Below are 23,137 nucleotides of genomic sequence, written 5' to 3' on the forward strand. Positions count from 1 at the left end.
ACTTTAATTAGTCCAAGATTTTGGAGGGCACCATCGAGGGGTGCTAGCAGTTTGGTCTTCGCTCAGAATGTGATACTCAGAAATGACAAAGGTCACCTTCTTGGGCAATTTATCTATATTTACCAACACCGAATCTAAGAGAACTTCTTCGCAGCCTATATCCCAGCTTTCATCCCACAATAAATCATCACATTCACTCGGAGCTAATTCAATCCCAGCCGTGCTTTTTTTTTTACCTGGAGTCGACTAGAATGACTATCAAAACCTGAGCCATTATGAACAAACAAGGCAGTATCCTCATATTCAATCGGGCGGCCAGTCGTCAGTGCCAGAATTGCTGCCACTACTGGCTCCAGTGGTGTAAGGGTGAATTGTCCACCCACGTGACCGAAGCTTCTCGAACTCCACTTGCTGCCAGCTTTCGCTCAAAGGGCCATAAACCATGGTTTGCTTTTTGGCCGCGAGGGAGCGAAATGGCAATAGTTAAGTTAGTGGGCCTTAGCAGTGACTAAGCATATCTCGTGGGTTGCGGAAAAAGTGAAAGATGGATCGGTACAGTATACGCCTTCATACTAATCCTCTTGCCGTCTTTTCCTGTCAGAATGAAGCTCCAAGTGGGTTGGTACACTGTTATAACGTTAAAATCAGGAACATGTAAATTTTTTTTAAATAATTCATACCTTCTCGAGGATGTAAGGATCTTCGACTAACAGGTCCTGCCAAACAGAACTAAGGGTAAAGTTCCAAAGGTAGACCATCGACCGTGATTTAAGGACAGGCTTCACGACAATAAGGCTGTCCCCGTCACTGATCATCATTTTGATTTGATGAAATACGCCCCTTATTATTCAAGAAACTCCTGAGAGGACTTTTGTAGAAAGCGCGGGTTGCATTGCCAGTCCCTTTTAGTACAATCCTCCCAATAGATAACATACCACTGTCATTGACGCTAGACACGTTTTGGAAGATGCTAGGTCGAAGAATAGGCTTCTAGGAGAACAAGACTGATCGGTAATAATCATGGGGCATTCGCGGGAATACATACTCAGTTCTCCCAACGATAAGAAACTATAAGACCAACAACAACTACAGCAAGATAGTCATAAATAAGGCTCGAGTAAGTCATGCAGATGTGGGGAGCTTGCGACATAAAATATGGTAGAATCTTGTTCCCAGGAACTTTTGTTGAAAAAGGAGGGTTTAATGAGACATACCTGGGAAGTGGAGGGGATATGATATGCGGGGTCAACATGGTGCATCCTCGGAACACGAGGAAGCCGCTTTTTTTTACTACCCCGAGTTTTGACTTGTATACATTTTTCCATACCAATGCCGCTCGTGCTCTTGGTATACGAAATCATGCTTTGCTCCTGGGAGCTTTAAATGTTTCTACCTATTTTGCTGAGGCTACTAAAACTTGAGTATGGCCTTGCTACTCGTCACGTTCTGATAAATAGCCATACAACCCATTCTGTCTAATTCACGACTGCTGCATTAAAGCCTTATCCCTCATCATACTTTCTTATCTCTGCAATATGGAGTTTCGATCATCACCTTCGGCTGAGCGTCTCACGCAAGAACTTTATTGCCTTTTAAATAATTGCACACCCGTCATTAAATCTCCTCCACAAGCCGCGACTGCAAATTCGACTGTGCTTGGGACCGCCTTCAGTTACGAACCCAGAAACATCCATTGTACGGGACAAGCTGTGCGCTTGTCCCGCACGAAACCTAGTAACACATCGGTAAGCGAGGTTCCACCTTTTCTCATTTCTGAATCTTTAATCAAATGACGTATTCATAGGCGTATTAAACAGGGGTGCTTTTTCCTGCGGGCCACTGGAGATCTTCAACGGGTAATTAGGAGGGGATATAGCCCCAACCTTCTTTCCTTCTAAGCCTCTCTACCTTCGCGTGGCCTCCACACCCTTTTCTTTTATGACGACCATTGCAAGCCCGCGTCTACTAGGTGATATGATAGTGAAGAGCAGAAAACCAAGCGACAGATAATTTCAATCCACTCCAATTTGAATTCTGGTGTCACTAGTAGCATCAAAGTGAAGATTTAAAACATGCCCAGAGGTTTAATCCAGTCACGCTAAGCATCGTAGATAATAGGTAGGCGGTGTTTTTCGGTCCCACCGCACCTTGTCCGGCGGAATTAATAGCCCAAGTCATGATTGCTGCTTTGAGAAAAGCTTCATGCACCCTAAGAACAGCATCTCGGCTCAATCCAACAAGTTCAAAGTCTCCCCCTTTTATAAGGCATAGGGGGAAACCTCCTATCCAATGCCCCAAAAAGTTTCGGATGAGAGTACGTGTATATGCACGGAAATCGTCATCTGAACAGTGTTGTGCAACAATATTGTCTGTCAAAGAAATCCCGTTGCATGGCTCGTAAGGCGTTTGGCGCGGAAAGTTGGTCTGCGTGGGGGCACTTCGAAGCATGCAGATGATTTGCCAACGCCAATCTGGAGGCTTCCGCCGAATATCTCCATTGTCATGCGGAAACAATGCAGCAAACTCACGTGGATGAGACGACCACGCCGTCCGGGTCCGCTCCTCATCAAGTAGTTCACTCTGTAGGGCCGCAAATGGAGACCTGTAATGAAGGAAATTGGAGTAGAAAGTCGGAGTATTAACTTGAAAGACAATCTGTTGAGGCATATCCTCGTCGATCTTTTCTTCGATATCAATGGACGACACTGGAACTTGACCTCCAGAATACTGTGAACGTGCATATATGACCCCAATTCTATCACAGTGCTCTCCGGAGGTGATATATTTTACACTTTTTATGCGAGACTGGCCCTCCACCATAGAGCATAGAATTAAATAGAAGTATTGTTCCAGTTTCCTAAGGACAAATTAGTCAATAATGCCCCTTACAGTACTGACTTAAAGAGAACACTTACTTACCTGTCAGATAAACGTGCAGACTTAGCAATGGCTGTTCTAAGTGGTTCTGCTCTTGTCTGGATGTTGAGTTCGTTGTCACTGTGTGTCAAGTAAATCTTGGCAGCTTTGGAAAGTATCCGAAAAACCACGATGGCACACATAGGGACCCACCACCACTTCACGAGGAAGAGCACGGAGGAGCCTAGGCTCGCAGTAGCAGCGTCAAGCGGCGGAGCAGTGGAATTGACTACTGCATGCATAACCGTTTTGTTTTCTTGTTTCAATGTCACCATAATCTTGAGCTTATCCAATGGCGCCGCACATGGATCGCTTGAGTCAATGACATAGCTAGCCCTGAGAGGTGTGAAAGGTGAGACTTGCAGATCCTTGTCGAATTTTCCCTGAAAGCAGTAGGGGCCTCCTCCGGACGCGTTCTTTCGGCAATTTCTTGTGAGCCACATTCTTCGCTCGCCATATGACGTTTGAAGCTGAACGATCATTGCACTGAGTTCCTTGTTGGAGTTGTAAAGATACCAGAAAGAAAGCGGGTTATTCAGCTGCCGTGTAACACACGGTGGCGCTAAAAGGTATGCATAAGGCCACTCGGCCGGATCTTCTCCCTATCAAAGTTTAGCCAGTGAAATTATCTTTTCCCAATATGACTCACCTCAGACAACAAAAACTCCTCAAGCTTTTGAGTCATCGATCGGTTCGCTCCACCATTGAAGCCGTCGGATCGACTGCCTGGAACTGGCCTAGAAGACCGGTCTTGACCATGAAATCGGCCACAATTGTGCGGGCCTCCGGTCGCGTCAGGAGTTCGTCTCGATGGAGAGCGATTCCCTAATCGGAGAGAGCGCTTCTCATCCTCTCGCGCTCATCCTGGTGCAACGGGCACTCGAGCAAGACGTGAATCACCGTCTGGTTGCCGAGATCGCAGCCACACCGCGCTGACTCGCGTCGGTTGATTCGGTGCAGGTAAGCGCTCAGCCCGATTCTCCCGGTCCGTAGCTGCATCAACACCGACATCGTTGCTTTGCGCAGGCCTGACCAATATTCCAGTGTCTTCTTTGTCGGTGTCTCGATCAAGCGTCTCGTCGGTGGGATGGTCGTTTCCTTCGCCCACGCCTCTCCCACTCAATCTTCGCCTCATAGCGAACCCGGCGCTTGACTGCGGCTGCGAGACGGATATGCCTGTTGTCAGGGTTCTGTGGTCCTTCTGGTTCCCGGGCTTCCTCTTTGGCGTGCTTGTCCACAATCTCGTTACCGATCACTCCTTGGTGGGCAGTGATCCACCTGAGTTCTGCCCGAATGCCTCTGGCCGCAAGCCGCCGAATCAGATTAAGGCAACCTTCCAGGTAGACTTGTCCGGATGGCATCTTCGGTCGGCGGAGCGCCTTCAGCGCCGCTTGGCTGTCTGCAAAGATGACTAGCCCGTTCTTTGCTTGTTCTGCCCACGGCTCCGTACTTTCAAGAACCAGTGCGAGCGCCATCTCGATTGCGTGGAGCTCCGCCGCGTACACGGTAGACATATCATCGTTGCCCATCTGGCTGTGAGCATGTTGATCGTCGAGATCGACGATTGCCGCCGCTCCAATCCTTCCCTCGATTCCGATCCCGTCGGTGTACACAATCACGAGTCTTTCCCTTGAGTCTCCCATTAAGATGTTATTATGGCTGTCAACTGCAACTTCTCTGTCCTCGATGATCACCTCTGGTGGCGCTTGCCATGGTGCCTGGACGAATGCCTTTCGACTTTCCCAGTCGCTCGCCAAAGTTCCGGGGGAGCCGAAAGACATCCGCCCGTCTTCCAAGCTTGTGTCTCCATCGGAGTCCATCCAGCCCAGTCCCTCTCCTCCCCAGGTCGACGTCGCAGCATCGTTCGCTTCGCTGTGCCCGTTTTGTGAACTTTGTCGGAATCAATCACTCGTTGGCCACTCCCGGGTTTCACCTCTATTGATTCAAATTATTTGGAAAGATACTGGAAAAATCGCACCGAGATAATAAACCCTTGTGCAACTTTGTTTACCCATCTATTTTGATCAACTTACCCTTCACCGCCAACTAACTACTTCTATATTCCTTCTCAGTACAGACTACTATCAACCTCAGGCACGTGGTTTTCTCAATCGGACCATCACGTACTCCGTTTGTTTCCTGTAGAAAATTCGCTTAGGATATGCTAGGTAGAGCATCGAATAAAATGATACCAGAATGAATTCGGCACTACATACTATTGCAATGTGAATCAGAATGAAACCTGCAGCGCGGGAACTAATCTCTTCACTGTAAATACCAAGGATCAATCAGGTAGATTATAGGTAGAGTTGGACTTTTCATGTAGCGCTTTGATACTGTTTTTTAAAAAAAAGTCTCCTTTGTGGATATATATATGTATTTGTCATAAAAGGAAACAACGAACGAAACAGATTTCAAAGGAGAGAACAATTGACGTTTATCAAAAAGCCTAAGTTTGATACATGATTGATTGTCCCTTCCATAGCCTGATATATCTACTCCTCAAGATTACATGGTAACCCGAACTTTGATGAATAGATGCTGATCATGATGTGATTTCAGTTCTCTGATTGCCAAATTAAGCAAGGGACTTGCAAGTTCAGTTTCAGGGAATGTCCACAAAGGGTTTCGCCTGACTAGCACGCTTGGCAATGTCCAGAGAATCTTCAACCTCATTGTTGCGCTTAGCGGTGTCAATTGACGGCTCAATTGAGCTGATCCGTTTGAAAATGCTGGAAAGTGTCGTGGTCTCGCCGATACGCTTGGCAATATCCAAAACCTTTGAATCAATGGGGCCCAAGGGAAGCGCCGAGGCGGTCATAGCCAAGCCAAAAACAAGGGCACGGAGCTGCATTTTGGGCCTTAGGTAAATGGCAAAGGACACAAAATATTTCAGGCCAGAAACAAAGCTGATATGTTTAGAGCTCACTGTGAGAGGGTGCTTGTGGTATGATGGTGATAGATAAATTTCTGGATAGTATGAAAAGGTGATCACGAGGTAGAGAACACCTTCTTTATAGGAAGTAGTATTTAGTACTCTAAAAATTGGCTCAGTGAAATGTGAAGCGTCATCAAGCTACTTTTTTGCGAGCACTTTCTGAGTGATTGTAAATCATGTCCTTTGTTCTTCCTGAGGAACAACCAATTCACCAATATTCGGATTGAACTCTTTAAAAAGTCCAGGTGACATTTGCCAACATTTTGTTGCTGTCAAAATTCACTGATAAACGTGTGGCCCCAGGTAAGAGCTCATCAATTAATGGCATTACCCATCATTTCTTGGCCATCTTTGAATCTGAGGGCTGGAATTGCCCCTGAAGAGTCTCTGGCCCAATGCACGCCTCGGAGGGATTTCACTTCAAGGTGATAGTGCGAGTGAAAGGAACTATACCAACCGACATATTTACCATCATAACCGAAGCCTGATAAATACCGCATGGGTCCTGCCTTGGGAAAAAAGACCATGCGGTCTGAGAATGACAATGTCAGCTTGTGACATTTTTCTGCGGGGATGCAAAGCTTTGTTATATTCTCTGGCACGCGCAATTCAGGGTCCCATGGCAAAGGCCGCGGTAGAGGTGTATTTCTCATCGCATCCAAAACAGCTTGGACATTGTTCCACGCGACGCGGAGATTGTAGGTTTTTGGAAATCTTGACGCGTCGCTTGACCTGAGATTCTGCACTATTTTTTTGATCTCTGGCCTGACGTTCATATTGATATTGTGACACAGTGAGTATGGAGTACCTTTACTATACGTAGCCAGTGTGCTAAGCATCGGTCAAACTTTTCCACCTGATCTATGTGAATGGTGTGCGAGTTCTGGTCAAGTAATTGAGAGACGCCCTCAAAGAAGGCTGGAGGAATCACTCGATTCATATCTTCCTCGTTGGTGTCTTCACCCCTGATGACCGGGACTGTCTCTGCTAAAAGCTCGTGACCCACATCATGGGTTTCGCATTCAAAGATTGGTTTGTCGCCGAAATGTTGGAGTTGAAAGAGGTGGCAAGCAAATGTGTTCAGCCAATTTTGATCGGAGCAGGGGGAATTAATGACATCTCGTGCAACTTCCCAGCAGCAAGCATGCATAGATGGCTGGTGTCCAGGATAGTATTTCTGAGCAGGTTTTATATCACCAGTAGTTCTGTTCAATTCCAAAGGCTGGTAGGAGCTTTTCCAACTATTATCGATGCCAGAAGAGGGTTTGATAGGTTGACGGCAAATCCAGCAATCAACTGGGGCCGGAGGCGCTCCGGAGAATTGAGCCATCCGCGGCGGGTGAAGCGGATTCCCCCCTTAGGAATCGGTCCCGGAAAAGGAAACATCCCGGGTATAGAGAGTGATCTATGAAGATCCAGTCGCGAATAAGGCCTCCAATTTTACCACCCGAGTCCAAATTAGAAAAGTTTTTGAGGATGGAGAGCGCCAGGCTAACGACGCTGCTTTATAATCGCGCTATTACTAGCGTGACAGAGATTTCAATCACACGGTAAACGAGGCATTGGACCCATCTATCCCCCGTTTCCCAAGAAACTATAGAAGGCCTTAAAATAGAGAATGAAATGTCAATTCTCTGTTTGCGAAACATACCAGGGATACGCCGTAAGTGATTTCCACCGCGCCAATTCTCTGCCCTGCTAGCGCGAAGTAATACGCTGCATGGCCCAGGGGTCGCACGAATTGAAGCCATTCCTTGAAAGGCCTTGTGTGCCGTTCTGGCTTCTTATGTATTCGCAATTCGAAACATGGGTGAACTGTGGTTTCTACTTTAAGTTTAGCAATGGGGTAGTGGCCACCACCATCCGCCGAGGCCCCGGGGGGGAAGGGGGGGAAGGGACGTGATTCCAAGCAGGGCCCTGGCTGAGGACGATTTGTTAGGAATGTGGATAGACCATAGCCAGCTTTTATTGGCCATTGCGGTCAGTTTCATGCAGTTGATGTCTCAGGCGGAATTACCCCTGAGTTTAGTCAGTTCGATCATCATCAGCGGGACACCATGGGGCTACGACTTGAATTGTTACGCGTTGGCATATTCTTGGCGTACTGGCCGATAAGTTTTCCTATATCTGCCAGACTTGTAAATCAACTCTACTCTGTACTCGACTCTTATTTATCTTATTTCTGGGGCAAAGGTAGCTTTGCTCTAATTAATCTTGTTCTTTATTATCCTAAGATTACTTGACAGTGGCATTAGGGCTCCGTGTGCAAGTTTATCCAATAAGACCCTGAGTTCTCTCAGTCCTCTCGAGCACCCCGCAGAATCTCTTTCATCCGATCATACAATCCTGCATCCTCCTTAGTCCACCTCCTTCCATTAGGAAACACTGCTCTCCGAAGTGCATTGACACATTGTATCAGTGGGTGGTAGTGCCTTGTGAAGTGCACATTCGCGGACCTCAGGAAATCTGCTTCGTCGGATATTGTCCCTTTCTTCAAATCAGCTAGCGCCTCTGTATCCCGAAAATTCCAATCGTCAAATTTTGGCACAACTTTTCCCTTGCCCGGCTCCTCGTAATGGATGCATATCCAAAATATCACCCAGAAGAATGACTCAAGGTCATGCATAAAAGAATGCTTCTCGCCCAGAAGGGACCCAATCGCCATGAAGGCCCTCGTGCCGGTCTTTCCATTCGCTCCCGAGACACCGACTCGCTGCTCTTTGATGGCCAAATCAAGATCAATCAAGAATGATGGCCACGAAGGGTTGTCTTCGTCCTCGTTGATCATGAGATTATTGACTGAGATATCTCGGTGAAGAATCCCTGCCCTTTGCAAAGAATGATGTCCTGTAATGCAACCCTCTAGCGCCGCAAGTAGAGCCGTACGAGTGCTTGCCTTATAAATAGGTTTGCCATAATCGCGCAGGATGATACGCCAATGAACTCGATTTGGCAGTGGATTGATGGATGCCTTGGTAGGAGATGCTGAACAAGGTCGCTTATTAGGTGGCAAAAAAGCACCAGTTTGACTGGAAGAGCGCTTCAAGCTAGATCGGCCGCTGCCCCGGCTCTTTCGTGGACCATCGGTTGTGCCTGTGCCAGTCGAAGGCGCCGATCGTTCTGGCCGATAGTTGCTTGCGGTCCTGATGTCCAAACCCGCTCGAACGTTGCCTTGAACATCGTCATCCTGATCACGGATACGGATAGTTACATGATGAAAATGCCGTGCGACGTTGACCACCCCGCGCTCGGTGGCTTCTTGAAGAAGTTCCCCTTCTTCGTCGCGCTCTGCATATTGCCAGGAGTCTTTGACAACGAGTGGAACCCCAGGTTCCGCCTCACGGTGCGCTTTCCAGCATGTGGTTGCTCGACCTGCAATGCAGGGTGCCCGACTCATGAGACTTTCGAGGACGAGCCGCTCCGTCTGGCCGTTCCGCTCGATCTCAATGAATCGCTCGCCATCTCGCGTTATGATGGTGGGATCAAATCCACATTGCTCTTCGCTCATCCACAGAAATCCAAGAATAGTGAACACAAACTGAAGTCCGTCCTCATTTATATCAAACCGTTCGGATGCAACTCCTCCAAGACGGTCAAATGCCCATATCCTCATAAAGGACCCGCATAGGGTAAAGCCTAGAACAAAGCGACGCGTATCCTGAGCCGCAAGGACTTCCCTGGCATATCTACCTAAGTCAAGCCACGCTTTGGAAGCGCTGTCGGCTGCCGGATTGCTTTTCAGCTCCCCCGGCACTAGAATCTGCGACCAATGACAATGGGTGTCCTTCTTCGCGTCGACGTCACTCACGAAGCCAACGTCTAGCTTGCGCTCTGCCGTGGAGCCTTGAATGGGCTTGTTGGGCTGTGCTAGCGGTCTCCGCAGGTGTGCTGTCATATGGTTGTAGTCTGCCGAGATTGTTGCCAGTTTCTCGCTCAGATCTGCAAACCAACTCAAAACCTTTTCCTGGTTTGCGTCGTTTGGCCATCCTTTCCACCCATCAACAAAAAGCGGATCGCTGCCCTCTTTGCATCTTTGAAATACAGCTTCGGATCCTGTTTGAAGACCACTGATAGCGCCGAAAAATGTTGATCGAAAATGCAGGAGCCCAACGTACAGTTGCCCAAGCTCAGACTTGAGGACCCTGTCGACATCTTGGCGGTATTCTGAGGAGTTCGCGAAGCTACTCGTCTTGTGAAACCATGGAGTTTGTTGGAGGGAGGAAGCAATCGGTCGAGGGGGCGGCGTGGTTTCCTCTGCGGCAACGTCCACAAGATTCCATATCTGCTCATCTGTTGCTGCATCTAGAAGAGATATCTTGAGCAGCGGTTTGATTCGTTCGAGATCGAAATCATTTGATGCGACGGCGGATATGAGTCGAAGCAGGTCACTTCGGACGACTCCTCCTGAATTGGACGGCAGAAGACGAGCGGCGGGAAGGACCTGAAGGGCTGTCAGGAGGCTGAAAGCCAGGTCTTGCACATCTATACTCAAGTCAGCGAAAAGAAAGGGTTATGATGGGCTCCTGTGTCTAACCCTCCCGCTTGAGCTGATCGACGGCGTCCTCTGCTGAGCGCAAGTCCGCGCCTTCACAGATCGAGGTGAACGTGGTGCGAAAGCCGTTCAGGCCATTGCCGATAGGGTTTTCGATGATAAATCTCAATCTTGTTTGATCTGACATAGCGCAGTCCTCTTTTTGCCACCATGTTGACTTTGGAGAGTATGGGTCAATAAAGCGAGAGAAGGGGGGACGCGATGGTTGAAACGCGACATCACGTGACCTTTTATCCGCCAAGTTGCGGCGCCAACCCAAGTAAATTCATTCGACCCTATGTAGACTTAGATGAGAATCCAAACTCAGGAAGAACACTGGACGAGTGGAAAAGTGCGAGATCAAGAAGAAGCGGTGTTTCCGCTGCCAACGGTTCGGGCATCTGGCGTGGTCGTGCCAGGAGACGCCCCAGTGCGGCCACTGCGCCGGCACGCATTTACGAGCAAGATGCCCACCAGGCGTCAGAGCACGCTGCCTGGAATGCAGTGGTCAACATCCGACGGGAGATCGATTGTGTCCGACCCCGACGAACGCACCATCCCTGCGATGTTAGAGAAAAACCTTTATCTTTTACAGCTGAACACCATGAAATCGAGGGCAGGAATGGAAGCCCTCATTAACGACCACCAGAGCCAGGACTTAGACGTGTTGCTCATCCAAGAGCCATCCATCACTGCGTACCGAACCCATGTCAATCACAGTGCGTAGCGACTATACCGACCGACAGTGGCAGACACCGAGGTGCGCATTCGAAGCCTGATTTATGTCAACCGGAGACTGTCCACGTCCTCGCATCGACAAGTGCCATGCAACCACCCCGATCTGACGGCGGTCAAGATCTGGTCCGCCGACACCCAGGTTCTAATTTTCTCCGTCTATATCCCACCGCTGCCGATGCACACGCCCGACGAGGCATCGGCGACAACCATACTGGTAGCCATCTAAGATACTATGCAAGATACCCTCCGAAATAGCTCTAAAGCCACGGGTCTTATACTGTCTAGGGACTTCAACCGCCACTATCTGGCATGGGGAGGAAACCACATTCAACCTCGATTTAATGAAGACGCCAGCGAGTTGATCGACTTCTTCTATACATACGCCCTACGAGGGTGTCTTCCTCGCGGTATACCGACGTTTTGGTCGCTAAGCCACCCAGGGAGAAACTCGACTATTGACCAGACCGTGACGAACAGACCCGATCTCCTCGTCAAATGCCATCTCTACCATGACAACTATAGCTCGGATCACCGAGCAATATACTCGGCATGGAGTCTCCGAACACGGCGTAACTCTGCCGCCAAGGCACGCAAAGCGTACGACCGAGCCGATTGGGACAAAATCGGGAACGACGTATAGAGCATTATGGGGCCCTGGAAGGAACCTAACATAACATAGGCACTGGGCGCTATGGTAGAAAAGCTCACTCGGGGCACCGCGACGACCGTTGGTCGTCACACCCCTAACCTGCGACCTTCCCTATACTTGAAACGGTGGTTCTCCGCCGACCTCAAATCGCAACAGATGGCAGTGAATCAAGCACGACGCAAATGGCAGGAGAACTATGCAGAGCTTGGTCGAGACGACCCTCGTAGTATGTCCTTCTTTGAGGACATACGCTAGAAGCGACGAGAATGGACGCGAACGATCGAAAAAGCCAAGACCTCACACTGGAAAACATTCCTGAATGAAGCAGGCGAAGGAAATCTATAGAAAGTAGCTACTTACATGAAGCCACGGGAATCGTGGGGCTACACTCCTTCTCTCAAGGTAGGGGACAAGGAACTAGCCGATAATAAGGAAAAAGCTCAAGCGTTTATGGACTCGTTCTTCCCACCGATAGCGCCTGCGGAGGATGAAACCCTCACGAATGCCCTATACGAACTGTCGTGGGAACCAATCTCGGAAGTTGAAGTCTACCGATCCCTGAAGGCCGCGAAGAGCTCGACGGCGCCTAGCGAAGATGGTCTCCCAACGCTGGTCTGGAAGCGACTTTGGGCCTACATTGGGAACATCATCACACGGATATTCACAGCGTCCATTGACCTAGGCTACTATTCCTAAAGATGGAGGAGCGCCTGGATCGTGGTGCTTCGGAAGCCTGGAAAACCGGATTACTCGCTCCCCGGTGCGTACCGCCCAATTTCCCTGCTTAACACGCTTAGCAAGCTATTGGAGGCTGTGATGGCCCGAAGGCTGTCCTTTCTTGCAGAGAGGTATGGGTTATTGCCAGACACTTAGTTTGGGGGACGTCTAGGACGCACGACTGAACAAGCTCTCCTGGTGCTGGCCAATGCAATCGACCGAGTATGGTATCGACAGAAGATTGTCACTCTCGTGGCCTTCGACCTGAAGGGAGCCTTCAACGGAGTGAACAAAATCAATCTTGACTTTCGTCTCCGAGCGAAAGGCATTCCCATAGTGGCTAGGAGATGGATCTCTAGCTTCATGAGCGGACGCCAGGCTAATATTGGTTTCGACGACTACCAGAGCGCGGTGGCACCGCTAGAAAACGTAGGGCTCGCGTAGGGATCTCCTCTCTCGCCTATCCTCTTCGCCTTCTTCAATAGCGACCTAGTTGATCAACCGGTCGATTTCGACGGTGGAGCATCGGCCTTCATCGACGATTACTTCCGCTGGCGGGTCGGTTAGACCGCTGAAGGGAACCTGGCCAAGATCCAATCCGAGGACATACCACGGATCGAAGTATAGGCCCGGAGGACGGGATCCTGCTTCGCAGCAGAAAAGACCGAATTGATCCACATCACCAGGAGAAGGAAAGAGCAAGGATAGGGCCAGATTGTCATGAATGGCAAAGTCATCGAGCTGTCTACGACTGCGAAGCTTCTGGGCGTGATCTTTGACCATGAATTACGGTGGAAAGACCACGTACAATAGGCGGTTAAACGACCTACCTAAGCCAACATCGCCCTGGGGGGCCTACGACAGCTACGCCCAGAACAGATACGACAACTCTACGAGGCGTGTGTGATGCCAGTCCTCGACTACGCGTCGACGGTCTGGCATGACCCGCTTCGCGACAAGACGCATCTTCGGCACCTGCGTACTGTCCAGCGAACAGCACTTATCCGAGTGCTTTCTGCTTTCCGGACAGTGGCCACATCCACCCTCGACGTCGAGACGCATGTTCTGCCTACCCATCTTCGCCTCCGACACCGTGCACAAAGTACCATCACCAGACTGCACACCCTGCCGCGAAAGCATCCTATCTGGGACGCCCTGTTACGCGCACACCGGCGAAGGAACAATATTGGATCATACGCCCGGTTCCCACTCGCGGAAGCTTTGAAAACAATGGACCTGGAGAAGCTACGCGAAATCGAGATGATCGACCCCACCCCGCTGCCACCTTGGAGATCCGAGGCATTTTCAAAAATCGAAATTGTGCCAGAGAAGGAGATCGCCATAGAACGAGCAAAGTCGGCACGATCCACCTCGGACATTGTCGTCTATTTAGACGCCTCGGGACGCCAAGGCCACCTAGGCGCAGCAGCGACGACACTCAATGACAGCACGGGGACGGCGGAATTTCTACAGATCTAGGTGGGGCCAATGGACCAGTGGTCAGTACACGCCGCCGAGCTAGTGGGGATCCTGTATGCCATCAATATCATCAACAAGGCTGCCCTCCAGCGATAGAGGTTAGCCGGCTTGCACACTAGAACTGCGACCATCCTTAGCGACAGTATGTCGGCTTTGCAAGCTATCTAGAACCCGAAAACCGAGACAGCACAACAGATTATCTACGCCATCCTGCAATCGGCTAAGAACACCAAGACGCACGGCATCGCAATTCGCCTATAATAGATGCCCGGACACTGCGAGGAACCTGGTCACGACACCGTAGACCAATTGGCCAGAGAAGCAGCCGTACCGGGGAAAACCCATCCCTTCGCCCCATTACTATCTCGCGAGAAGGCCTTCATTCGGAGAGGGATCTACGCTCAATGGGAGAAGGAATAGAAGGAATGCAGAACAGGTAGCCACCTCCGGAGGGTAGATCACTCACTGCCGGCCAAGTACACGAGGCGACTTTATAGACCGCTACCAAGAAATCGAGCCTATCTGCTGACACAACTACGGACAGGACACTGTTGGTTAGCCACGTACGCAAAAGCGTTCCGCTTTCGTGACGACGACCTGTGCGTCTGCGGCGGACGAGAGAGCGTCACTCACGTTCTATTGGATTTTCCAGATCTGAGAGGTCTGCGACGGGAGCTACGGGCGAAAGTGGGCGACGCTTTCAGTAGTGCGTCGACGTTGTTAGGGGGTTCGGAGGAAGGAAGAAGAGGTAAGCCTAATCATGCCTCGCGTGTCAAGACGGTGGACGCCGTCTTGGATTTCGCAGAGGCATCCCAACGGTTTCAAAGTCGCGCACCATAAGGGCAGCACACACAAACGGCATCTAGGCCACGACAGGCCTCGGCGAGGCTCTAAGTTCGTCTAAGAAGTGGTACATTCTACCTGTACATACATGGTTATATAGTTGTGGTAGCCTGCATATCGCTTTCAATTTTGCGAGGGGTCAGGGTAAATGAAGTCATACATACATACATACATACTGTACCGTCTCCAATCCACAGTTTACAATAGCTCGACTCGAACCCATTACATATTCCCCATCACCGCATACTTCAAGGACGGCCAACGTTGGGCCAGCTTCCCATCGCTTAGTGTTGACACCCATGTATTCTTGACTGGAGGCATCTTCGGCGTTAGGAAAGAGAATCGCCAATTAGCTGTGATCACAGATGACTTTTTTTTTCTTCCAAGATTAACACAACCTTTGGCCTCCAGCTCTCCCTCAACAACTGGCAAACGAAAGCGCCATGACCGCTGGTCACAGAGGGCTCCCCCGCCCGGCCTCCAATCCAATCAAAGCATCGCAAAATGACTCCACTCCTACCATCCAGCATTCATACAACCACACTGAGTCCACTGCTCCAGATGACGACGATGAAGACACGCAAATAATATGCCCAGACACAGCCGATGACACTAAATCCTTCACACAGGTTAACTCTCCGACGCCAGAGCGACGTTCCCAGAGAGCGCGGAAAACGTCCTGCGTTAACGGGCTTGCTCAACCAAGACAGAATAATTAAACCCCTGAGGAAATTTACCCGCCGTTCGTTGTCACACATCCTTAAACCTCATCCGTTGGTTCATCGTGGATTACTACACCAATAACAGTGGATAACTGAGACAGGAAGCAGGCCACCTCATTTGGAGACTTGTGCCCTGTTACAAGAAGCTGCACATCAAAAATCCGACCATGTCCATAGGCTGCCATGGGCGGTGGAAGTGGGGACTCTGTGGGTGCAGATTGTCGCGTCGATTGACGGTCCATGTTGGCAGCAATAGCCGGGCTCTGAAGCGTGGAAAGTACGATTTCCTCTATTCGCCTGACATTCACCGTCTCAGCTTCGGCTTTCAAGACTCCTTCGAGGATTGGTTCCAGTCCAGTGTCGGTACTGCGGTATCGGATCGTAATCAACGCTTCCACGGCATTGTCTGTGGTCCGCAATCTTCTAGCATAGGTCCAGGCGACAGGAAGAACGAGAACGGTGACAAAATATAATCCTGTCGCAATGCAAGCTAGAATCGGCAAGCCAGCTCCACAGGCGGACCCTACGGCGGCAGTCAGCCAGACAGCTGCAGCAGTCGTCAAGCCTCGAACATCGCTTTGCTGCTTGAAAATAATACCGCCTCCGATAAAGCCGATCCCCGAAACAACCTGGGCTGCGATTCGCGATGGATCCACGACGACGCGATATCGGGACAGGACGTCCATGAAGCCATACTTGGATACCAGCATAAACAAGGCTGACCCCATTCCGACCAAAGTATTGGTGCGCAGTCCCGCGGCTTTTTGTCGTAACTGGCGCTCAATCCCTATGAGAGCGGAGAGGCCGACTGCGAGAAGCAGTTGGCAGATCTGAGGCCAATCTTGGCCATCGGGTTCACTGAACAAAGCCATAGTTGGTTGCGTCTTTCCACGAAGGTTTGTAATGACTCCCGAATTTGGTCGGCTACCGATGGTTCGGTTCTTGGCTTTGTAAGGCTCGTAGAAAAGGGTAAAAATCTTATACTATAATAATATCAAAGAGGTCGAAAAATATTTCGAACGGACCCGTTTCCGGTCACCCAGACTAAATTTGTAACTAGGTTAAGTTACGTAATTCCCAAGCGCGTGACGAACCCAAGAGAGTGACGTGCGTTACTATAAAATACAACGTATTTTTGAGGTTCAGGACATGAATATATATATCTAGACCATTATGTCGCTAAACATATCAAGGTCCTAAAAATACGTGAGACATACTATGAAGAACATAGAAATATAAGATGACTTTATGATAATCTTTCGTTGCTGAGATATAAGGGATTGAAATATCGCATTTACTATGGTGTTTGGGGTGCGTCACTCGCTTGGGAATTACATTACCTTACGTCATATATATGATGCAATCAAGCTTGGACCATATTACTGATCACGTGCGCTTCACGGCTGCGGAATTTCGCATTCGCTTGCCTTTCGCATCCTTCTCTTTACAGGCTCGCTCATGCAGACGCATCTTTTTGGCTTCGCGGCCTCGCCTCACAAATAAAGCCTAACCTTACTTAGAAGATTTCATGGTTTCCTGATCGGACTGATATCCGATATCCCTTACGTCGCGGAGCCCTTGTTAAAAATTGGCAGTGTCCATTATGCAGCCTTCGAAAGAGAAATTAGCTGCGTTTGTCGCCTTTGCTCCCGGATCTGACGAGGGAGCTGCCTTCATGTACCTCGAAGTATCTATTGCCATGCCTTTGATCGCCAGAGTATCTTATGTAACTGACTGTACCCTGAAGAGCGCGAACACCCTCAGTGAGGCCGTCGACCAGTATTACGAGAATCCAGCCAAATTTTCCCACAATTTAGTCAAAACCCCTGAAAAGGCTAAGATTCGACCCGGCGCCCCTTCCCCTGCGGTGATCATGGGTGCGGCCTTGCGACGACCTCACACGAATGCAGTCATTGAAGCCGGGAGCGTTCGCGCTCGAGACGAGCAAGAGATGCAGAACATGCTGCAGAGCGTCCAGCTGGCTTACCGCATTTACAACCCAGAAATTGAGCCAGACCATGACGCGGATTACTATTGTGGCTGTGCCATACATCAGTACAAGAGAAGACAAATGAATCGCCTCGGCGTCCAGCATATGTGGTCCAAAGCCGTGATGTACCCAGGCGAAAAGGCCTACCATGGCTGCTACCAAATGCCAGTATTTACCAACAACCCCTATTCCTACAGTGTCATTTCACCCTATGGCTTCGGCTCATCATTCATTGGAATTCAAATACCTGACCCACACTATCACGCGAAGTCAGTGTATCAGACCATAAAATTGAATGCGGCTCTCAACGTGAAAGCACAAGCTTCTATCAACTCCAAGGAACCAAACTTCAGTATCTGGGAAATCGACCAGCTGGAGACTTCGATGTCGAACATGGCTGTCGCTGGTCCATCCACCTATGGCGACAATAAAAGTGCTAGAACATCCAAGATCTCAAGATTGAAGAATACTCTTTCTATCAAATCGTCCGAAGAAAGGGCCGTTTCCAAGTTGAGGAAACGACTTGCATATGCAGTAGAGTTGCAAAATGCGATACTTGAGGAAGAGAACTACAGATGGCCAGGCCAAAATGAGCGACGGATTGTGGTCGCATACCAGGAAAATATCGGCATGGTTTCAAGAACAGCTGAACTTCGAGCCCGCCAGCCTATACAGTATCTCCACCTCCTTCGAGCTGGTTATTTCGAGCCTATTCCAGTCAATTGGGCCAATCTAGCTTCTAATCCGTTAAAGTTCACTATCGATGTGACTGCGGGATGGAGAGGGATCACCCCTGCGTGGAGAGGATATGAAGACACCGCTGAGGAACGTCTCTACTGGGTTTTAAATCACAGAGAAGGGGTTGGTAAGGTAAGATTGAAACCAGATATGATTTCCGCGCTGAGCATGGCTCGTGCCAGAATGGCCTCTGCGGTTGAACCACCTCCTGCATATTACTCTCCCGATGATACCTGCTATGTTCAACATACCTCGAAGGGGTACTCGAGGCAGGTCATGCCTGCTCCTTTCAGGTCATGCGATGCGCCCGAAGTTCCTACTGATGACACTATGATCCTATTAGATGTTTCTGGCTCAATGGAATTTGATCCCATTCGACCAAACTATAACCAGTATCTCATCACCGAATTTTCCAGGTCTACCCAGCCAAAGAACAAAGGTGTTTTAGCACGATTAATGATTGATTTATGTAAATTATTGACTTTATGTTACAGACGTAGCAAAGGCCATCATCCGTCGATTCGCCGATGCAATGGCCAATCATGACAATCATGACCATAACTGGCAAGGCTTTAAGTTCACAACTTTCTCGACTCATGCCAATTATGTCGGTGTTATCAACCACTGGAACATCGATCAAATATGGAGGGACATTAATTTTGGAGGAGGCACAAGGGTAATGACAGGCTGGCAAAAGGTCAAGGAGCTACATTTCCAGAAGCATTCCGAGTCCGCAACTTACCACCCTGTTTATGGGTGGCAATCTGGTCCACAAACCCCTATTCTGAGGTTACTTCTTTTACTTGATGGTGAAGCGACCGACATGGATGAGTTTGAGCTCGATATTCTCAGCCTCGCTTGGGCCCACGTTACCATTTTCTTGATCGGTGTCGATGGATGCCCACATCACCATCGCCATGCTAACGAGTTGCAACGAATCAGTGATGTTAATCCCCATGTGGCTTTTGTTGATGCTCAAGGCAACACACCTGAACGATTCATCACCCATGAACTGCTTAAGCGCCATCTCGGCTATGAGCTTTCCATGTCTGAGTTCGAAGAGCTGGAGCAACCACCTTCATATTCGGTATCGACATAGTATGTTTGGCAGTGCCTTGCGAGACGAGTCAAAAACCTTTTGTGCTTTTTATTCTCTTCCTCTTTCCACTGACCTAGTACGTATCAGTAGCATCGGTGAGCTGCCTGTATAGGCTTCAAATTAGAGAGGAGCCGATTCCCTGTCCGTTTTCTTGTTGAATAAACATGTGAGATCTATGATCAATCAATCTTTGGAAAGTCGCTTTAAAGAGCTGGTTATGGGGCAGCTCTAGTGCTTGCTTGGGTATATCTGAAAACACGACGACACTGACGGCTCGTCGTACATTGGGTTTAATCGATAAAATCTCTGCCAACGTCTTTGAAACAGTGAGACTTGACATATGTTGATGACCAGGAATAGCCCATGCACAGTTGTGTCAACAGTTAAGTTCGGTTCGTTGGCAGCAAGTCATAGCGTAGCGCGGACGACAACGTAGTGTCTATTCTGTGAAGGTAGTCGCTCTCATAGAGCATCATTCATTTGGATTAGGGGTGCACACGAATAAGGATTTTGGTTATTCGTATTCGACTAGCTGTGTTGAGAAATGATGCTTCGGTGTTCATGCTGTAGGTAGAAGTTGTGGTTCCAGATACAGGTGGGCTGACAGCCTTATATATGCACATGCTCCCAGCCCCCGTCATATCAGTTCAGTCACCGGGATATTCAACACGCTTATTCGCGCGAATACGAGATTCATTTACAGTATGTGTGTGTGTGAAATCCTTTACCCTGACCCTCGGCGAGTTGAAACTCTGGATTGAGGTACAAGTGTGATAATTGTTCAAGCTATGAAAGTCCCAGCTATTTGTACCCCCAGCAGCTCACCATGCTACTGCCTAGTGAAGTGGCTGCCTGTTAGGCAGCCACTTCTACAGACCTATATACATCACGTGACCTAGGATACAACTCGGCCGAAGCGATATGCAGGCTACCACAACTATATATCTCCGTCGCCTCATTGCCGTCTGCGCTGTCAGGCTGCCCTCATGGCGCGCGACTTCGAAACCGTTGTGACGCCTCCGCGAAATCCAACACGGCTTCCACCGTCTTGGCTCGCGAGGCGTTGTCCGGCTTACCTCTCCCCCTTCCGGAGAACCACCGAGCAAGCACGACACGCTACCGAATGCGTCGCCAACTCGCCCCCGCAGCTCACGTCGCAAGTCCCGCAGATTGGGGCAGTCCCATAGAACATGAGTCAGTGTTTCTCGATCGCTACAGACGCACCGGTCATTATCCTGGAAGCGAAAAGCCTTCGCATATGTGGACAGCCAGCAGTGTCCCGTGCGCATCTGTGTCAAAAGGTAGGCCCGATTCCTCGGCAGGGGCCCGTAGAGTCGTCTAGTGTACTTGGCTGGCAACGTCTTGTCGATCTTGCGGAGGTGGCCGCCTTTTGTAGTTTCTTTCCATTCCTTTTCCCACTGAGCATGCACTGTTTTCCGAATGAAGGCCTTCTCTCTGGATATCAAAGGTGAAAATGGGTAGGTTTTGCCCGGAATCGCCGCCTCTCTGGCTAGTCGATCCGCTGCCTCGTTTCCGGGTGCTTCGCTGTGTCCTGGTATCCACTGGAGACGAAAAGCAATGCCATGCGCCTTGGTGTTCATGTCTGCTTGTATGACTGCGTGGATGATCCGTTGTGCTGATTTGGTACCTGAGTTCCGGATTGCTTGTAGTGCTGACATACTATCACTGAGAATGGTGGCAGACCTAGCGTGGGCGCCGGTAGATGTCTGGGTTTGGAGAGCGATTTTGTTGATGATATTGATAGCGTACAGGATCCCAATCAGTTCAGCGGCGTGCACCGACCATCGGTCCATCGGGCTGACATGAATCAGTAAGGATTCGCTGACCACCAGACTGGCATCGCGACCGCAGCCCCTAGGTGGCCCTGGCGCCCTGAGGCATCCGACCACACCATAATGTCCGAGGTAGCCTGGATGGCCTTCGCCCTTTCTAATGCGATCTCCCTGTCCGGCTCAATCTCAATCTCCGTGAAGGCTTCTGGTCTCCATGGTGGTAGCGGCTGACGGTCGATCATTTCTAGTTCATTTAGCCTCTCTAGGCTCATCGTCTTCAGAGCCTCCGCCAGTGGGAACCGAGAGTACGATCCGAGGTTATTTCTTCGTCTCTGGGCGCGTTGTAATGTCCTCCATATCGGATGTTTTGGTGGGAGAGTGTGAAGCCTAGTGATGGTCCGTTGTGCGCGATGACGGATCGGAGATGCGTTGGCAAAACGTATGCTTCGACGTCCAGCGTTGGCGTTGCGACTGTCCGGAAGGCGGAAAGGATGTTTATTCGTGTCTTTCGACGATGTGTCGAAGATCAGGGTCTCTCTTTTTGCCCTGAAATAGAGGTTCAATGCGTTGCTGCTGTAAAGATATATTTAGGAGCGAGTACGTGAGTTGCTCAACCTGACGTGGGCAAACTGAATGAGACAAATGCCGATAACCCCAAGAGTATTGCATGCAAGTATGTGGAATCATCTCGGACACCTATTCCTACAACTGACCTTGGAAATGATACTGTACACACACACATACACACACAATTCATTACGCCCGGAGGTTTCAAACCTAGAGGGCACCTATACGCTATTTGATCTTTCCACTGCATACATTTTGTCATAGTCTCATTTTCGAGAGGAAAAGCTGAACCAGCTGCCAAAAACTCCTCTAGCCCATACGGGTATGTCCTTAACGATTTCTTCTCGTTGTTGTCATCATATCCTCTCCCCAAAAGCAATAACCCATCCCTCTGTGACACCGGACCCCCCACGTGTCCATTCTCGATGTAGTTTCGTGAACCTCTTCCCTGAGTAGCGATTTACCGAGAGTACTTCTCATATTAACGCCCGAAGTAGCTGACTGCCTCGCTGGCGGCAACACTAGATAGCAGACGAAGGACTGACGAATCGACATGCGATCGAACCGGTAGGGCAGGTGAGTTATTGTGAATAAAACCCGGTGAGTATAGGTTGAAAATGGGTAGGCAGGTCGGTTGTTCGAAGGCTCGTCGACGTTGCGATGTTGTCGACGTGTTCTTTTGAAAGCTTCCCACCGCGTCGTCACAACCAATAAAGGGGTTGTTTCCGCCGGAGTTTCGACTTGGAAAGTTCTCAGCTTCGGTCAGACCTTGCAGTCTAACTTACTGACATCCCTCACCATGAGAAGGTGACTTTCCACGAGGGACCTGATACTGTACACACACACACAATTCATTAACGCCCGGCGGCTGAGCCGAAAGGGCAACTATCACTAATCTACCAGTACATGCATGTTTGGGTATACGCCGTGTCTCCTTGGAGCCCATACAGTATTTCCTTCCGCATTGACTTCTCAGCTTTCACTCTCATGGTTGGTCCCTGTGGTTAGTATTGGTTAGTAGACTAGCTTGAAGGCGCTTCTTCAAGTGTTCAACATCCTATCCTCGGCAGTTGAAGCGCGTCTACTGTCTGTCACAAGGTAATGGGGGTTAGTAGGGGGGAAGGTATTTTATGCGCGTTCGTTGGCTAGGTCAAGTGGCCTCAAGTCGGCCCGTAGCGATCGCAAATCGTATTGAGGCTCGCACTGCTTCCAAATTCGGCTTCCACTTTTGATCATCAGAGGGTGACTTCCCTCCCAAGAAGAAGGACATGTTACATCGGTGAGTGTGAGTGCATTGCAGCATTTCCGTCCGGTGCGCGGTCCACTTCCGGCATCGAAACAGAAAGTGGTCCACCGTCTCTCTTGCTTGTCCACATGCACATTGATCTGTCTCGGCGGCATTGATTCGAAAGAGATA

General features: G+C 49.6%; 7 protein-coding genes across 7 annotated transcripts; 2 read left to right on the forward strand and 5 right to left on the reverse strand.

The window, feature by feature from the left end:
* Positions 1-2,868: 2,868 nt before the first annotated feature.
* Positions 2,869-3,601, reverse strand: N7498_001753 (uncharacterized protein; the record flags this gene model as incomplete). Its single annotated transcript, XM_058448815.1, has 3 exons — positions 2,869-2,884; positions 2,920-3,518; positions 3,566-3,601. The coding sequence occupies 3 exons, from the start codon at positions 3,599-3,601 to the stop codon at positions 2,869-2,871; spliced, it is 651 nt and encodes a 216-aa protein (XP_058311159.1).
* A 382-nt stretch (positions 3,602-3,983) lies between these two features.
* N7498_001754 (ribonuclease H family protein) lies at positions 3,984-4,697 on the reverse strand (the record flags this gene model as incomplete). Its single annotated transcript, XM_058448816.1, has 1 exon — positions 3,984-4,697. One exon carries the CDS (start codon positions 4,695-4,697, stop codon positions 3,984-3,986), a length of 714 nt encoding a protein of 237 aa, XP_058311160.1.
* An 824-nt stretch (positions 4,698-5,521) lies between these two features.
* N7498_001755 (uncharacterized protein) lies at positions 5,522-5,770 on the reverse strand (the record flags this gene model as incomplete). The annotated part of the gene is made up of 1 exon (XM_058448817.1): positions 5,522-5,770. One exon carries the CDS (start codon positions 5,768-5,770, stop codon positions 5,522-5,524), a length of 249 nt encoding a protein of 82 aa, XP_058311161.1.
* Positions 5,771-8,150: 2,380 nt separating this feature from the next.
* Positions 8,151-10,533, reverse strand: N7498_001756 (protein kinase family protein; the record flags this gene model as incomplete). The annotated part of the gene is made up of 2 exons (XM_058448818.1): positions 8,151-10,336; positions 10,389-10,533. 2 exons carry the CDS (start codon positions 10,531-10,533, stop codon positions 8,151-8,153), a joined length of 2,331 nt encoding a protein of 776 aa, XP_058311162.1.
* A 162-nt stretch (positions 10,534-10,695) lies between these two features.
* N7498_001757 (exonuclease/endonuclease/phosphatase family protein) lies at positions 10,696-11,763 on the forward strand (the record flags this gene model as incomplete). The annotated part of the gene is made up of 2 exons (XM_058448819.1): positions 10,696-11,104; positions 11,363-11,763. The coding sequence occupies 2 exons, from the start codon at positions 10,696-10,698 to the stop codon at positions 11,761-11,763; spliced, it is 810 nt and encodes a 269-aa protein (XP_058311163.1).
* Positions 11,764-15,571: 3,808 nt separating this feature from the next.
* On the reverse strand, positions 15,572-16,405 carry N7498_001758 (MgtC/SapB family protein; the record flags this gene model as incomplete). The annotated part of the gene is made up of 1 exon (XM_058448820.1): positions 15,572-16,405. One exon carries the CDS (start codon positions 16,403-16,405, stop codon positions 15,572-15,574), a length of 834 nt encoding a protein of 277 aa, XP_058311164.1.
* Positions 16,406-17,136: 731 nt separating this feature from the next.
* On the forward strand, positions 17,137-19,360 carry N7498_001759 (vWA domain-containing protein; the record flags this gene model as incomplete). The annotated part of the gene is made up of 2 exons (XM_058448821.1): positions 17,137-18,700; positions 18,756-19,360. 2 exons carry the CDS (start codon positions 17,137-17,139, stop codon positions 19,358-19,360), a joined length of 2,169 nt encoding a protein of 722 aa, XP_058311165.1.
* Positions 19,361-23,137: the final 3,777 nt, after the last annotated feature.

This window comes from Penicillium cinerascens (assembly GCF_028974065.1).
Source record: "Penicillium cinerascens strain IBT 15544 chromosome Unknown contig_1_segment0_segment0, whole genome shotgun sequence".
NCBI classification, from domain to species: domain Eukaryota; kingdom Fungi; phylum Ascomycota; class Eurotiomycetes; order Eurotiales; family Aspergillaceae; genus Penicillium; species Penicillium cinerascens.